The following is an 18,774-nucleotide window of genomic DNA, read 5'->3' as shown; positions in this document are numbered from 1 at the left end:
TAACGGATAGGGGATGAGCTGGTTCAGCTTTAATCGCCATCCCTGAAGAACTGAGAGACATTTTTTTTATTATTTTTTTTTTCGAACTCACATACCGACCAGGGATGAACTAAGGCAGCTATGACACTGGCAGCGTATTCGGTCCTTTTCTTTCAGCGCCCGCGATATTAAAAGCGTAACAAAAAAAAAAGTGCAAGTTCCAAACTTACAAGTAAAAGAAAACAAACTGGTAATAGCACGACAAGTCGGGACACCTCGCTGGTTCCTTTTCCTTGCCATAGCCCAGTTCTACACAAATTGCTGTACTTCTATCCAGTAAAGAGGAAACAATAAATCTAGGAAACTAAACACCATTCCACCCGAAGGTCCTGATTATTTTTCTAAATTTTCTTGCAACGAATCCTGGATTGACTGAGTCATACCCCGCCTAAGGAAACTCGTGACAATACATCATAATATAAGCAAGTATTTTAAACGAAAATAACAAATAAAGAATCTAAAATAATCCTATAAACCAAAGAACATTTAATTTCTAAGTGGTGTCACTACAGTTTCAAACAATTTGTAACGCTATAATGAAAAAAAAACCCAGCAGTTGTCTATGTTAAATTACATGCCAATATCTGAAACGCCCCCTGTTATTATGAGCACAGTAGCACATTTTTCGATTCCGCTCTATCTATTGATTCGACTCAAAACAATGTCGGCCTCAGTCGCTTTCTTGCAGTTACGAAAGCGACCATTCAGACGAAACTACACCGTGTCCTCAATCGAACTACTGACTGGTAAGTCTCGAAGAATTGATGCATTGTGACAAGATACATCAAATGTGTTTGAGATACAGACGGTTTTGCAAACCCGATTGTGCTGGTCTTAGCTATGTTTTCGTGACAACAACAAGGCCTTTGTGAATAAGAAGGCTTTCTTGAAGTGGTGTTCATTGCACGTCAAAAGACCGCAAATAAATTCGTGGTCTTCAAAGCTCTTCTGTCAATTCGCTGCAAACGTTATAAAAAAAAACAATCCTTTTGATTGTCCGCTCGCTTTTGAAAACCGGGATTCCAATCTAAATATCAATTTTGATGAATTCACCGCAATTTCGATGAATGCATAGATAAATGGGGCATAGCAAGCCAAATTGCCAATTGTAAATGTTACTAAAGGATTAAAAAGCACTGTTTTAACATATCGCAATTCTAAATTCAGAAAAGTTTATGTTTAAAACATTTTTTAGCATATAATTCAAATCATTTATTGAAATATTCTATTACATAACATAGTATATTAACTGAACAAATATTGTGCACACGGTAGCCGATTATTTGACGAAAATTGACGGATGCTGACGCTATAGACAATATTGAACAGTTAATTAAAAATATGCAGACATATTTTTGCCTTTTACCCTAATAGATTTGCTCAACATACTTAAACCGTCACTAATATTAAGGGATCAAATTTTAACGATAAATTTTTAAATTTTGAATTTAGTCCTTCAAAAACTTTGAAAAACTTTATCTCGAGAATGCAAAAATCTAAAAGAAAAATAAAAATATATTTAATTCTCTCTTGCTTCGTATTAAGGAAAATCTATTGTTTATGTTGTTCCTTTAAATCCTTTTGATTGGCCGACTTTCCTGAATTATGTTGCTGTTGTTTGGAGTGTTGCTTTGCACGGTGATTACGTCTGGCTGCCGACGTATGATAAGGATGGGGATGTACGCTATAAGAAAAAATATTTAGTTTATTCAAAATGAATATTTATAATAGTGTTGCATTTAGAAAAATCAAGTTTTTATTATCTATTTAACAGAAACTTTACGAATACGGTGGGAAATAATCAACGAGCAGTTGACACCAGCAAAAAAATTGTATAATTGGATGAATAAGAGTATTTGTTTGGTCGAAACATTTGGAAAGCCCAGAAAGAAACTTCGCAGACCGTATAAGGTAGATGTATTTTTAACCACGTCAAATTCTGAATCGATTTAAACATGTCGGTCTTTGAAATGTCCTTCATACGCACTCGGCTGGCCGCAAAAATAAAGCTATTGGCTTCAAATTTGGCAGAAACATTGGAACTTTTTGCGCGCAGTTTGGAAAACGGGGCTGAATCGGTCGAACGACACGCCGGTAGCACCAAATAAACTGCAAACACCTGTTCTCCAAAGGGAAAATCGATTGATTATTTGCAAATTATCAACGAACTACAGCATACAGATTTATAAAAATTTAAATGTATGTTCCTTGGCTGATATTATAGTGCCTGTATAAAAATGTCTGTCTAGTATTATAGTGCATCAAAACCTCTATAACACCCAGAAGCAAGCTTCGAAAATATAACAAATTTCTGACCAGTATCAAATTCGGAATGCACATATGCATGTCCACTTATTCGTCTGACTACCTCTCCCCCTGCCCCAATGATGTTTTTATCTGGGGCACACATTCGCCCTTTCGCAGGAATGAAGGTATCGCCTTCAAATGTGCAAAAGCAATTGAAAAATGCGAAAAGACACTTCTGCAACGGAACGTACGTTGAGAACACCTTCGGTTGCATGTTTTTTTGCCCGTTATAGGTAATCTTGTTTCTATGCGGCAGGTAGGTACCGCAGGGGAAAGACAGCAAAAAAATGTTCAGGAACTTTGCGAATAGATGTAACAAATAATTTTTCACAGCATGTTAATTAAAGAAAATTTACTTAATTTTGAGACGGAACGGGAAAAAAATTTCCCTTAAAAACTATGTCAAAGCTTTATATTTATAAAAGCCAGGATCACAATAAAAAAAAAATATTCTTTATACGTTAAAATAGTTTAATGAGAGAAGGTAATTATACATAAGTAAATTTAATATAACGAAACTAATATTGGATTTAATTGATTAATAAAATTAAGTTATTCTCTCAGCTAATCCAGTAAGATTTAAAAAAACCTTAAAGTAATGAAACTCACCCAAGAAATCTGCCGACGAATGTGCATTCGTGACCTGGGTGTAAAACAACAAATTTAATAAAAATTACAGCATAATAATATAAAACCTGGATCTATGGCAGACACGAAAATTATTTCGTATCCAATTAACTCCTTTTTCAATTCATTTGCCAATACACATAATCGGTTAAGTGAATCTTACAGCAAGCTCCGCATGCACCACACTAATAAGATTCTCTTCTTCGAGGTCAATTCAGAGCTATTTAGTTTATTTGGCGGTGAATCATCAGGCAAATCCACCGTATATCATCAACATAGCGTGATACTATTCAGCATAATACTCCTTAATTTTAATCGATTAAAATCATTATATAATATTGAAAATAACTCCAAATCAATGACAAGCAAAATTTGATCAATCGATTTTTAAATATGCAATATAAAAAAAATTGGGGAATACTTTCTTATTGAATAAACGGTTAAAATAAAGAAAAAAACTCATCGAAGCGACATTTCGAAACATTTTGTAGTAAAATAATGAAAGCGAACCAAGTCGTTCTAAGTAAAGAATAATAAATAAAAAGAATAGACATCGGAAATAAAATACGTCAACAAAAAGGAACCAAATGATTAAATATAGATAGCTGACACCATTTTATATAAAAAAAATGAAGAGGGAAAAAGGAACCAGTTAAAAAAAATGAAAAGAAATCCTTCACAGTGGTCATTAGTTAAAAATTATTATTAATTATTTGTGTATTTAGTTGTTTAAATCATTTTTCTTTTTGAGTACTTCAATACTTATTAACAGCCCATCGATAGCGAATGCATTCGTTAACAGGTAAGACTAATTTTTTCTTTCTTTTTATTTCCTTCTCCTAACAATATAAAAACCTGCAATAATTAATAACTTTACGGAACAAAAATTTTAAAATTAATTGTTCATTAGTTAGCTTTATTTTTTCTTTTCTATTTTCTTGAATAAAAATAATTTATATATATTCTATATACTTATTTAAAAAAATGATATGTGTTGTAATTAATTACGGTATAACTCTCCCTTGATGTCCCTAGGCAGCGGATTGGGTGTAGACCATGTCATGCGTAGAGAAGGTGTAGAAGAATGTCAGTCAGCTTGAAGAGGTAATCTACTAATTATTCTTTATCTATTCGTCCGTTTTAATTAATGCATACCCTAAAATTATATCCGTAGTGTTAGTAAGAAAAGGACAATTAGAATTACTTAAACCACCCCAATCGCCGACGAGCTAGGCCATAACACAGAGTGTGCCCTAATTTATTTATTTTTATTTTTGGTCAACTAGGCTAAACTGAGTAGTAAAATATTATACGTAGCAAGAATTACCTATTTCTCTTCTTATCCAAGCTTCAACAAATCGGTCCAAGATTTGCATAATACCCTTTTACAAAACTGGATTGCTCGTAATTTCTTTGACAGACTGCTTGGACTTCCACGAAGTCCACCGGCGAAGATCATAAATTGTAACTCTTTTCTTTTCTTGCATATTCGTTTGTTTCAAAGTGTGGAGCATTCAAGTCGATGAATATTCCGTGATATATTTCCCCGACTTCGTTATTACTCATTTTCATCACTCAAAAACAATGTTTAGTTTTCCTTCACGATGGATGATTTTGAAATTAAAGGCTTGTAGTTTAAATGACTATCCAGCTAAATGCGAAGAAAGTTCAGTTTGAGACATCAACCATTCCAAGGGAACATAGTCCGTAATTATTGGAAATTCATAACCTTCAATGTGAGGTGTTTACGCCGAATACTGCAGTTGGACATTCTTCCTCAACCGTATAATTCCGTTTCTTTTTCTCAGTGAAGGGTTTGTGTAACTCATAATACGACAGCTTGCTGAAGATAGCTTTAATGTTAAAGAGTGTATAAGCATCTTTGATAATTATCAAATTCACTTTCCGACTAGCAAGCCATCGACGATTTTTACCTGGTCTCCGAAGCAGAACTACAGGCGAACTCTATGAACTGAATGATTCCTCCTTTAGTTTTCAGTCTAATGTGTCATACATCAATTTTACAATCGCCGGCGAAACCAATACTTTTTGTTTCTTTTCTTTTACTTCTGTGATATTAATCGAAAGAGACAAAGACTGCACGATTTCCAAAAATCAATTTCTGAATATGATTGTGAAAAAGACAAGGAATAACGAACAACTGGATGACGTTCTTGATACCTTTAAATTGAACACTGGTTTTAACAGACCCGAACACCTTTTGATGCTTCGCGTCATCAGTTCTTGCACTTGATAATATTTTCTTAAATGGACAGTTCAATAGTAAAATTGTCTCTGCTACTGCATTACCGGTACAACTAATACATGCTTCGATATCTAATCTTTGTCATCAAAAAATGTAACGCGTTCGTACGGCCGTATACTTCTTCTACTGCGATTTCAGCATATGCCCAGGGTTAGTCACAAAATTTCATGTCATTACCTCTTCTTTTTCTTTCATCTGGAACGAGTTACGGCTTACGAGAAATTTCGGGAAGTTGACTAATTGAGTTTATACATGTATTGATGAATCCAATAAATTTCTTCTGACTATCTTTACCAATACGTCATCAATTAACGGTTGGTTAGTGTACTTAATTGTTCTAATATTTTAAGTCCTAAAAGTTTATCTATTGGATAAATAATTGGAATTAATATAGCTAATGCTTTCAGTACGCCCAAAATCAGGATTGAATTTAGCTTGTGATAGTTTTGGATAAAGCCTCTATGTTGTGGTGGACAAATGTAATTTACTAAATTCTTCATCAGACACATGCATGCACATAGGGATTGGCAAAAATCCGATTGTAGAACTTGTTGAGATAACCCGTTCACTGATTTATTATGGATATTGGATTTATGTGTGAGTGTTGTATAGACTCTCTGCTTTTTCGCTAGCCTAGAAACTTTGATTGTTGTCTGGTTACTTACTAATTGTCCGGAACTTGGGTGGCGACGTCTGGAAAACCTACCGCCGGTCTTTAAGCGGAACGTATCCGTAGGACAGGATAGATGAAAGCAAATACGCCTGCCTTAGGACTTTGCACCAGCACAACAACGATCCAAACCGCTGTGCGCAGCACGTGTGCTGTACCTTTTTCGAAGTGCCAATTTTCTTTTAACAGAACATGATGGATCTAGAGAGGCAAACTCGATAAAACCCGTTATCCCGAGTGTCGTACGAAAGACGCAACTTTCGAACCAGCAAAGGAATTTGTCCGAGGACAACTGAAGTACCGGCAACATACTCATAGAGGACGAAGACGTCCTTCTCGGCTCTTAGCTTAATTCATGAGGAAGCACAGAAAGGGCCGAAGGAGGAAGTTAAACCTCCTGAGGAAACCTCTGTAGGAACTCTCGTACGGCTAAGGAAATAGAGCAAGAAAGCCGGCAGCCTGGAAAAGAGCCTAAGTGGAGCCTTCCGTCGTCGTCCCCAAGCTATGATTAAAAGTGGCATGAGCTTTGAAGAGGCATATCGGCGCGAAATAGCGATGTGCAGGCTCTGAAACGGTAAAGCTGCAGGTCAGCTACAAGCAGGATAGACAAGACGACTCTTCGTCCTCTACGCCCAGCTGGAACTGCAGTAGTACCGCGCCCCAAGCACTCGGAACTTTACCCTCTTACAAAGAAGGTGCAGAGTTGATTACGCTAGGAATTGTCTCAGTTGACTAGCTTAAGATGTCATTGAAGGGCGCCCAACTGGGGGCGATCTATGGATTATCATTCGAGTGAGTATCGCTATTCAGTGCAACTGCAAACAAGAATCTGATAGCCCATTAGTGCAGCAAAGTATTTAAATATTGTTGAAAAACATCAGTAAGTATTCAATCCGAAACATCACAGTTTAGTACAGTTGTATACCAGTTGTATATTCCGTTGACTTGGAGCGAACAACGAGCGCACATATATGCTTCATGGCTTAGCCAAGTTGTAAACTAAACTTACATTCCGATATCACAGCAATCAAGACGTTACAAATGGTAAGACATCTGCGGCATGGGAAATAAATTTCGAGGAGTATGCATGAGAAATACGAGCATTATGTGAAATGATAAGATGTACGTATATTGGGGATATTGCAGAATGTACAGATTCAATCAGAAAAATAATATTGTTAGCAATACCTCAAATGCATTGGACCCGCGTTGTTCGCCAATTAAAACAAGAAATTAGGCTGACTCGCCTAAAAAAAAAGGGGCGGGAGGGTACTCGATAATTACAGTTGACTATTTGTATGTGTATGTATGTGTATGAACGTGTATGTGAAGATTCATGTCCTTAGTCAGAATCAAAACAAAAAAAATGGTCTATATACACTGTAGTAGTTTAATAAGAGAAGGTAATTATTACATAGGTAAATTTAATATGACAAAAATAATGTTGGATTTAATTAATTAACAAAATTCTCAGCTAATCCTGTTAGATGTAAAAACAAACCTTAAATTAATGAAAGTCATCCCAAAAATCTGCGCAATCTACGAATGCGCATGCGTGACCTGGGTGGAAAACAACAAATTTAATAAATATTACAACCGGGTAATATATAAAATATGGATAATTTGCAGACACGCAAATTATTTCGTAAACAATTAACTCGTTTTTCAATTCATTTGCCAATACACATAATCGAGTAAGTGAATCTTACAGCAAGCGCCGGATGCACGACAATAATAACTTTCTCTTCTTGGCGGTCAATTCATAGCTATTTATTTTATTTGGCGTTGAACCTTCAAACCAATCCGCGAAGTAAATATGTCATCAACATAGCATGATATTATTCATACATGACATCCCTTCATTTTAATCGTTTGCAAACTTTCCTATTCCAGTCTTCTGATAATTCGCAATTCTTAATATTCTGATAAATTTTAGGTATTTTAAACATATGTAGATTAATAATTCAAAACCATCACTTTTTTCATTGTAGATCAAATGCAACAGCAAACTAAATTTTATTCCCATACTTGATTTTCTTTCCAATTTGAAAAAGCAATGTAGGAAAAGGTATTCCACTTTTTTTTTTCTTCAAGAAACAAAAAAAATTCATGTTTTTTTTAAAGAAACTCTCCGCATCTTTGCTAAGAAATTTTCCTGTCGATATAAGACTATAGTACGATACGATATGCATAACAAATTCATACAAAAAAAAAATAACGCTGCTATGATGTTATATAAAGAGCTAGTAACAGTGCAATAACTTATTAATATTGCTCAGGCGTTTCCTGTGCAAATAGTAACATATTCGTTTTACGCTTAGAGTATTTCAAAATATGAGCCAACAACATTTCATTCGCGGTCTATCTTTATTAACGATTTATTTTTCGGGTTTGACTTAAATAATTACCTGAGGTACAACTCAAAGAAGTTATGGCGTCATGTGGATGACGCAACCGTATATCTAAAAAAAAATATTAAAAATGATAGGGCATCGCGCTTTGAAATTGAAGTTGAAGGCGAGTATCAAATATCTTGTACTTGAAGGAGTCAAAAAGGCGCAGTTTATTATCAATTTTCCAAATTCATGTCCTTATGAATACCTCAAAAAAAAAAAAAAAAACCCAACAACTTCAATTAGAGGTTGAGAAAACACCTTCTCTTTCTTCTAATCTACAAAATTATGGTGATACACGTCAGACGTCTTGTAGTTTCGTCTCTCACGAGCGATAAACTAATCGAGCAAAAACCCATCGAGCACTGCTATAAGCTACTGAATTAAAAAGTGGTGGTTTGCTAATTAAGAAGAGCCATTTAAAAACAGCAGAAAAATTCATAAGTGCCAAACTTACTATTGATATCGTTTCTGCAACGAGTGCTTTACGCAGCAATTGCTTTACACAACAATTTTTGCTCGTATGATAAAAAATATGAACAAATAGTACATAAAATCATAGCATAAAATCAATATTAAACATTCTGGATTTACTACTACCAACAAAAATTGGCTACACCAGGTGTTCTCTTTACTGGCAAATACCTAATGCTCTTATACGCAGAAGCTGTCAGAAGCTTGGTCATATCATATAACACTACAAATGTACAGATCTTTGACCGGAACTTGTCCAATCTCTGCCATATTGCACAACAAGCGTTGCATTGTACGTGACGCGTGGAAAAGCTTTAAATCAAACCCCTCTGCACACCTCATTACACTACACATAGCAAAAAGCACCTTACAAGTTATCGACGGCAACAATTCTCCAGCACCAACACATTTCACACGACCTTATATAATCACCCCCACCCCCAAATTAGAATTCATTCTGCACCGCTTAGCAAAAACAAACTATTCCACACAACTTCGGACAACGACAAACAAACCTTGCAGCCAAGACTATAAAAGGTTTCCCGATTTAAAGATGCTCCTAGCTCCTGCAATATATAGAAGAACAGTAATTTAGTTTAGTAATCCAATTATTTCTCTTTGTCATTGTACCTTTAATTTTTATGCCTAATCTCGACGTCAAACTGCTTCAAAGGTATCTTACGTTATAAGTAAATCCTCCAAATTCTAGTTGCAAAACACAAGCCTGACGAGAGACACAGATCAATGAAAGAAATATAAAAACTTTAATTTCGGGTACTGGTATTTGTATTAAATGACCGTTCACATGTATCTTCTATTGATAATCTGTTTTTTTAATACGTAATTATTCGTTACGACAACGTCTCATGATCACCAATATCTATAGAGACCATGACTTCAGTCTCGATGAAGGTTCGATTAACAAAATAATACTCGCGAAGGTCACCATTTACGGTTTGGAGATGGGGGTAGAGTTTATTGAGTACAGGGTTCTCGAACATTGCTTACCACTCATCACATTTCCATGTGCAACTTCCGCTTGGCCCCATATCTGACATCGTGTTGTTTGAATACTCCAGATGCTAGTGACCAAAATCTTTTTTTGATTTCAAACTAAAAATGCTAATGGGTCATTACATTGATTGGTTCAATTTAACGATTTAATAGCATCATTGCTAAATTAATATCTCTGAGGTACAATGCCTGGAGGAGGGTCTCTCTCGCGTCCTCTCGAATGGGGTCAATAGTTTGAGGAAATCACGAGTATCAATATTTTCGGCCTTAATTTAATTTGGAAGGACTTGTTTTGGAGCTCATTGAATCTTGATAACGCGTTCAGTTCGACAGTTTGTTATATTCCGTCTATCTTTTCCCAGAATTATTTGAAGTTATCAACGTTTTAGAACTTCATCAAACTTTAATGACCTTCAATAAATGTATACCCAGGTACAAATCAGTACGAGCAGCTATAAATGAGTTTTCGAAGTTCATATGACAGTAATCAACCTATATCACTACAGGGTAGTTAGTTAGCGCGGTCGTATGTAATAAGCAGAAGGGCTTAAGACAGACTGGCCTTTTATTATATCGATGCAGAATCGTAATTTCAATTGATCTAAGCCTATGTGTCCCCCTAAAATTGTGATAAAGTTGTAGATGGCAATTTTTGAGATATTTCGATGAAATTTGATACAATGACATGTTTTGACCCAAGGACAAACGCTATTGAAAATGATTCGGATCGGTGCATTTTTTTGACCACCCCCGTATTACGCCTTATTATGAAAAGTCGGTATATGGAAAAAAATTGCAATTTTCAAAATTTCCCAACAAAAGTGGCTAAGTGGTAATAGGGGATTCTAAATTGGTATTAAACCTTGAAACGGCTGGGACAATTTTGAACCGCGAGCGACACTGAAGTTCACTCGACAAAACGGTAGTATTGTCAATGCTTCATGAAGAAAATTACATTATAGTAGTAATTTAACATAAAAAAATTAAGATTACAAGTTGCGTATTGATATAAGTTTTGTGTTCTATATATAATAAATATAATAAAAATAAGAATTGTGTTAGGCAATGTGGGGTAGGGCACGTAATTGTCGGCCTTGCCCGAATATAATGTTTTTACTTGTTTTATACTCGAATTATAAGAGACAAAGAAGAAATGCGTGAAAACGTAAGAAACTTGCGCGAAATTTTGCAAGACAAAACTAACCGAATGGAATTCTATTCTAAGCTGAATCTATTTTTTAACTAGGGAATAGTTTTATATTTGTTTTCTATATTTTAAAATGCGTTTAATTTGAAATATTACTTAAGAAACGTATAAAGGCTTAAAACGACGCTCTTACCAACGGACTACTCAAATTAATTGAAATATAAGAGCAGTTCGTTCCGTAATTCGTTACTACCATCGGTTCATATTTGAGCCAGAATAATAATTTGTGGAATTTGGTCACACTTTCTAATAAATGAACATCATAAACAAACCAGCTGCAAGAAACTTCTGTTGTTATTAATTATAACACTAATATTAATTAGAGGCAATTGATTATATTACTATTTCACAAAATTAGCACACACGAAATATTTTACGTTTTAAAAACTTAAAATTTCAAACACTAAAAAAATAAAATAGAATTATCGAATTCTTTTTAAATAAGAATAGTTCGTTCTCTAAGGTGTCATACAACAAACCTTTTGGCTGATGCCATGCTATGGCTGGAAGTTGTAGAGGTTGTAGCTAAAGACGATGAAGACAGTGTACGCAGGGATCTACGTCCAACTAAACTACTGTCGCGATAAGCTTGACGTACGGTGTCATTAAACTGATTGCCAACAGCATTCGAAGAAGTCGATATTGGTGTTGTGGTCGAAGAAGATATCGATGGCGACGGCAGCATTTCGACAGCGGATTCGCAAAAGCTGAGAGATGATTTGAAGTTCAAAATATAATTGATTGATTTGCAACAAAAACATGAAATTTGAGTATTTCTTAAAATATTTATGTGCATGCGACATTGAAATTTCTTTAGCAATTTAAATAAAATAAAAAAGTAAAGTAAATTTAGCAATATAAATAAAAAATTAATTAAAACCAAGCAGTATATACAAGTAGTAAAAAAAGAAACAAATAAGAACGAAATTCTTTCGAAGCAGAAAATTGGAATTGTTTTGTTTAAAATCAAAAATCTTATATACAAAATAGCATTTATAGTTAATGAATTGTGATATATTTGCCAGCTCTTTGGACAAGGATTGAGTAACAAAAACCTGTGCGTTCGATATCGACGGCAACTTTCGACAAATTCGCATGGGGATGTAATCAATTTATCCATTTCATCTACCAGAGTTAAATGAATGATTCCACCCAATAGGAATTGGAACATTGGACAGACATGTACGCGGCAATATCTCTTCCTCGAAAAAATACATTCATTCCATATAACAATTATTGGCATTTTTCACTTTGAAAAACGTGTAGTTTTTTTTTTTCATAACTCGTACATCTGTGCAAGATCACACATATGTAATACTCTGCAAAGCGAATTTTAAATCAAACAACAATCTGTTATTTGTCTTATAGTACAGATAAAGACCAGTGCATACTCATAATGTATTCCGCACATAATTTTTGACAGTTTTTTATAAAGGCGTTTGTTTTAAGAAAAAGCACAATGTTACTTTTACTTTTTGAAACGTATCGAATCTTCAACAGCAATTTTTGGTACATTTTAAAAGCGGGAATAAAAGCTCTTATTGTGGCATACGATTCGAGATCACAAACACAATAACCTAACTTAAAACTTTCATACAAAATTGCATTCAGAATTATCAGAAAGAGAGCTGTGCGTAGTTCGAATAATGGCATTAAGCGCAAGTTGATAATTTAAAAATAATTATTGTACAAGCAAGGAGATCTAGCGCAAAACATTGAAAACTTAAATGAGCTAAAGCCGAGGCATAGTACATGTGGAAATTTAATTGAAAATTTATTAAAGTTACGCTAAAATTAATATTTGCAATATGTTTTATTTGACAGACCAATTATTCAAATCTCCTTCAAGACCATTTTTTTTCATTTCAAGCGGCAGAAAAATGTGTTTACGTTAACTGAACTTTATGCGCGGATACCTAGCAATTAGAATCGCATGTAATACAAATTTTCATTAAAATAATACTTCCAATTTATTCTTAATTAATAATTTCAAATAAAATGATGTTAATGTCGGCAACTAGTCGACAAGGGATGCAAAGGGCTATCATAAGGGCTAACGTTAACGCACCTATACCTGATTTAAAGAAAAATTGATTTCAATCTTCATTCAAATCACTGGCAGTGCATGAATATAAAAACAATGCTTTATGGAGCGCAATATAACAATGAACACATTCTCTCTGTTATGGCTCCTATAGCATTATATAGCAAATTTTTATATCTGCCACCAAGAAGAACGAATACATATTTATTCTTAGCATACAAGAATACCCTCTTTGTACATCTTATCATATCTTTGATCAGCATAAGGGTCTAAAAAGTTCAGCCATACTTGTTTGTTCGTGTATGTTTATCTGCTACTAAGACGGTCACAGTTCCAAAATTCGTAATATTAACAAAATAGCATGTTGACATGTACATTCGCACACAAAAATAGCAGCGATAGATAACAATAACATGTTAGCAAAGCCATCAAGATTTGGAAATGCGTCCGAAAATGACGAAAGACTGCAATTTATATGTTAAGTACATATTCATTTGATATAGTGGTTCTTACCAAAGTTTCTAAAATTTCTAAGACTAATATAATTTTCGTCGTTTTTAATGCAGCGCTTTTTTTAAATGGGGAAATATAACCCGGGAGCAATATTTTTACAATTTTATTTTAAATCGTTTAAACTATGAAAGGAATCTCCCGTTCTCGTAACCAGACAAAGCCACACAGAGAGAGATATAAGTGGGTATATTTATATATGTTCATTGCGCATTCTAATATAGAATTTCGAAACAAGAAATATGGAAATATTTAATACTTATGGACACTAACTTTTACAAAATCGATAGATATAGTTTTCTTTTGTGCCAATTATTATTGATTACAAATCTTTTCAAAATTTAACAATTATGGGGCTGTTCGGAATTGAACGCCTTAAGATTTTTGTTTGCATGCTTATTTGTAAGTGTACAATATACATGTAGGATCTGCCTACCTCAATGCCGAAATTAATTTTTTAAGGTTCTTTCTTCTTTTAATGGAAACAATAAAATTATGCAAGTAAATTAATTAATTTTAATTAGTAGTTGTTATTTAGTTTCGTTAGAAAATATGTTTAAAAGGTTGTTTTTCGAAAAGGCAAGCGCCCATTATTGTTATGAATTTTATTTTTTGCTTTCGAGGAGAGTAGTTAACGATCTTTAATAATGATTATATCTGTAAAAAAATTTAAATATTTAAAATCATTTTGTAAAATATCAAAAATTGAATGTATATATTATATAGAAATTATCAGTCAAGGGCAAAAAAAAGAAGTAAGAAAAATTTTCGGAAACGTTAAACAATCTACAACAGTAGCAAAGCAAGAAACGAAAACGCAAAATGTTGAATAAAGATTAACATGACGATTAAAAAGCATTAGACTTGAATTAGCTGATTTTGAAAACTTCAAGAGCCCCTATGTAAATAAGTCTGCCTAACAATAAAGAGCTTATATTTCATTGGATCAGAAAAAAAAATCCTTATAATGGAATTAAGGAAATAAGGGCTTCTTTTTATTTCTGAAAATATTTGTTCAGTCATTCGAAAAATTCGCTGGATATGTAAAAGAAATTATCTGTTCAATATGTGAAACCAGAATTGCCAAAATCTGAAAAAATATTGAAATGTTGAAATATTTGACACATAACTGCCAGAAAAAAAAAAAACGGACGGTAAAATAATTTTTTGAAATAGCTTTATTAAATTCTAGAAATTTTTTTTGTTAATAAAACTGAGCCATATATATTGAAGATCACAATTTAGAAGAATTGAACATTTTCAATATTAATTAAGAGTTCCAAATTAGTAAAAAGTAACAATAAGCGTAATAAGCCAATACGCCGTTATTTGAAGTGGATATAGTACATCCTACAAAATATAATCAATAAGACAATGGCTTATTTTTTTCAAGAATTTGTTAGGCCAGTAGCTTTCTTTTTTTATTTTGTGGTCCTGTGAAGTATTGTTGTAAAGCGTAAGTTAAATGCGGTTACTTACTTTAAAATTTCTGAATATTTTCCAACTTTTGTTACAAGCAGCTATTTCTGTACTGCTGTAACTTCAGCCTAATTACACAGTTTTTTGGTTTAGCTTCAGCCTAATACATGCAGTTATATAATCATAGAAATCCTAACCTACATTATCAATCACACGTCGTGTACATAAAAAGTTGATTTTTTTTAATCCGGTAATTGTGGGAAATCTCTTCATCCGGTTTAGTATATTTTCGGACATCACGTAGTAATTTCATAAAAAAAAAATAGTTTTAATTCTAATTTAATGCAATTCGAGAGAAAGACGAAGATTATCATTCATTGAGTCTCGAGGTTTTCTCTCCACCATGTTTATGACGAGTTTTTTATTTCATCCGATGCACGCTAAAGGCACTCTCAAATGTAAGCGCATGCGTAAGCAGTATTGATAAATCGCAAATCATTCCTAACATATCTAAGCAATGTAAATAATCCAAAGTTACCAGACTAATAACTGGCAGTAAGTCACAATTGGAATGTGGTACAAAAAAAGATCAAACGGCAAATATACAAGCAACCGGTAGCCGTTGCTTTATGCACTACATTCATTGTAAGAATACATTGGTTCTTAGGTGAACTCTACATAGTGTATATATTAAATAATCAAAACTTTTTCGTGAAGTATGAGAAGAGAAATTTATTCTAAAAGAGTTAGCATGTGGATATCCTGTTTCCACCTAAATTATTCAATATATATATTTTATGTCTTGCTGACATTTTTTTAAGAAACTTGATGTATTTAAGCAGCAAGGATCGGCAATACTTAATCCCAGCATTTGTTAGACACATCAGTTAATTTATCGGCTAACACGCGGCTGTGGCGACCAATGGTTTCTAGTTATTCAAAGTAATTTGCATTAAGGATAACTTCAAATACAAACGAAACGAAAAATTAACAAAAGCTGATCACTTCGCTAATAACGTAGTTGAACGGTAAACCTGACAGACCTACTATTCCCAAAGAAATTTTTCAACGATAATTACTTACATAAAATGCGCTAAAACTAGCGGTATCTCAGCGCAAGAGGCACAATTTTTATTTCATGACTTGGCAATTTGCAGCTGATTTGTCTCAAAAACTAATGCAATAGTGGAACACAAAAAAAAAATGTTTTTATTGTTTCGTGCCACTTTCATATGAATGACTAAAGCGCGCAATCAAATTTTTCGAGTTTCGACGTTTTCGAACCATCTTGGAATGTCATTTACATCAAACCCCTTCGACAGGTAGAAATGAAGGCAAATGCTTGCTTCGTTATCTATATAGAAAATCTCTTAAATAGATATTTTATGACAATAAAAAGTGAAGACCGAAACTGAAAGTGCCTTGAATCGGTCCATCGTGACAGACAACCCGCGTAAAAACGAACTCCGTTATTGTACATACAAAGTCGGTGGCTAATTATAAATGCAAATTAAGTTTTATATGTAAACAAATTTTTGGTTTTTCTTTAGAAAACTTTTTAGACATCGAGACCATGAGTTTAAAGTATATCTCTACATCGGTGTAGTTAGCAATATTATAGTTTCTTCTGCTAATTTTTTTTTTATCATTTTCGTTCCTTGAAACATTTGCTAACAAATTTCCTATGGGTGGCATAATAATGGTGCATGATAATTAGGAAATAAGCTAGCTTACCTATTCTGCGGTTGAATTTGCGGTGCTGGTAGCGCTGGCAACTGCCTGCGACTGTTATGGGTAGCGGATAATTTCTGACGACCTAACGACTGCTGCTCCATTTCCCCATTCTCATCATCATCTAAAGATTCAATGGTTAAAGTTTGCTGTGGTGCAGCCTCGATGCTAGCGTAGCCAGTATTCCGTACGCTGCTAACCCCACGGGCTTTAGTTGTAAATTCTCGATCAAAATCTTCTGCCTGTTCTTCCTCAAGGTTTATAAATTCTTGACGTTCTTCTAGCTGACCGGATCGTAAGTCCTGCTCTTTCTCAATAATATGCGCCCGTTCTCCGATATGATGACCAATTGCCATTTTTTTTACACCATTCATGGAATCCTGAACCGTGCGGCGTGTCTCTCGTATGCCGCCAGGACCAGTCTTGGTACTGCTCGTTGCCTGATAAATTTGTGGACGGCCATCCGGCCCAGAGGACATAGTTATAACAGAACTTGAGCAATAAGAGGCTCCATTTGAACCGATGTCTGTTAAACAAAACGGAGCGCATCTTAATATAAATATAAACAACAATCAGCAATGCTTTTTATAAACTGTACAACTTGCCACTCGGAGATGTGTTTCTTATATCACATACTTACCAGCGCTCAACAAGCGATTCATGTTGGGCATGCCAGGAAAACCAAATAAGCCACCTACATTGGGGTTATTCTGCCTCTCCATTAGAGCATTTTGCTGGAAACTTGAGTCAAAAGGTGTCAGCATATTAAATGGATCAGGCATTAAGGAATTCATTAGTCGATTCATTGAACGCATTTGCATATTCATCGCATTCATATGATTTCTGTTAAAGTAAAATAAACATTTGGCAAAAATTTAATATGAAGAATCGCTAACCCTATTTCTTAAGATGCATCGCAAGAGATTAGAGATAGTTTGGCATTTCAATCTGTCCGAAATTCTCTTATTGTTCAAAGCTATTAATAATTGTATATATTTCAATTCAAAATTGAATTGATGTAAAAATCGTATATTCACTTTGCATTTGTTCTGAGTTATGGACGACATCAACAAAGTACCCGAATTAACAACAAAAAAATATACATTTAAATGTACATTTATATAAAATATATATGTGCATACCCTTGTTGAAAATTCGAAATTAGGGAAAAATTTATTAAAAAAATACTATTGATTATCTTACGCCTTTACTGTAACGATAGCAAAAGATATTAAAAACCTCTAAATTGAAATAGAGGGATTAAACATCACGTAACAAACATAATTATCGAAATTAAGTATATTTATTGGACTTTACGAGATACCACAGAAACAGCTATCTAGTATACTACAATCTTCAAATTTTATTAAAGCTTTTACTACAGAATAGCGTTTAATTAACTCACGCCTTTAGTTTTTTTTTTTGCTTACCCAAATATGTCATCGTCAAAATCTCCCAAAAATAGCGACATTTCTATTTCTTCTTTCTATTTTATTTATATGGATAAATTGTAATGATTTTGCTCGATCTAGACTTGCGTTTTCCGCTCCACGAAACAATTTTATGTCGGATACCTATCTAGTTTTTTCTATAAAAAATTAATGCCCAGAAATTTCTAAAAGTTAATACTTATAAGAGAAAACAGCGCAGCTATACTATTAAACGACAATAAAGTTAGCTCCGAATGTAAAAGAATGAAACGCTTCTCAATTGCATTTATTTGGGAAGTTAATGTGACAACAGAGCTGCCAAATTTTTAATATTTTCATTAAATTGAATTCTGCTAAGCTCTAATTTATGGATATAATTACAAGCTATATGAGAATTAAATGTATTTAATTATTTAAATTTTTCAACGTTCAAGTCGTGTGTGCCAGAAGACCATAACTCTAGACTGAAAACTCTAGACTCACCCTTTTGAAACATAAGAAATAAAAAAGTATAAAATTTCATATGCGGCAATGACTTGTTGCCTTAGCAAGAGACAAAGTCTGACACAAAGTCCTGCACCCCTCAAAAAAATAAAAACACCGTTGGCCGAAGTATTCGGGATAGAAGAGGAGCCGAGACCCC

At 33.8% G+C, this 18,774-nt stretch overlaps 1 protein-coding gene across 3 annotated transcripts; it reads right to left on the bottom strand.

Annotated features, from left to right (window-relative positions):
• Window positions 1-1,265: 1,265 nt before the first annotated feature.
• Window positions 1,266-18,336, bottom strand: LOC119638296 (myeloid leukemia factor). 3 transcript variants are annotated; one of them, XM_038035031.1, is made up of 5 exons: window positions 17,844-17,954; window positions 17,342-17,544; window positions 16,705-17,227; window positions 11,477-11,704; window positions 1,266-1,723 (listed from the first exon to the last, which is right to left on the bottom strand). In XM_038035031.1, exons 2-5 carry the CDS (start codon window positions 17,535-17,537, stop codon window positions 1,591-1,593), a joined length of 1,080 nt encoding a protein of 359 aa, XP_037890959.1. In that variant the 5' UTR covers window positions 17,538-17,544; window positions 17,844-17,954; the 3' UTR covers window positions 1,266-1,590. The 3 variants fall into 3 exon arrangements, with proteins under 3 accessions (XP_037890959.1, XP_037890958.1, XP_037890960.1); XM_038035030.1 differs by lacking the exon at window positions 17,844-17,954 and adding an exon at window positions 18,132-18,336 and having other exon boundaries at window positions 1,270-1,723; XM_038035032.1 differs by lacking the exons at window positions 11,477-11,704; window positions 17,844-17,954 and adding an exon at window positions 18,132-18,327 and having other exon boundaries at window positions 1,300-1,723.
• Between the last annotated feature and the right edge of the window lie 438 nt (window positions 18,337-18,774).

Source organism: Glossina fuscipes, unplaced genomic scaffold (assembly GCF_014805625.2).
Source record: "Glossina fuscipes isolate IAEA_lab_2018 unplaced genomic scaffold, Yale_Gfus_2 87, whole genome shotgun sequence".
Classification (NCBI taxonomy): Eukaryota; Metazoa; Arthropoda; class Insecta; order Diptera; family Glossinidae; genus Glossina; species Glossina fuscipes.
Note: the sequence above shows the minus strand (reverse complement) of the source record. Positions and strands in the feature narration are given on the sequence as shown.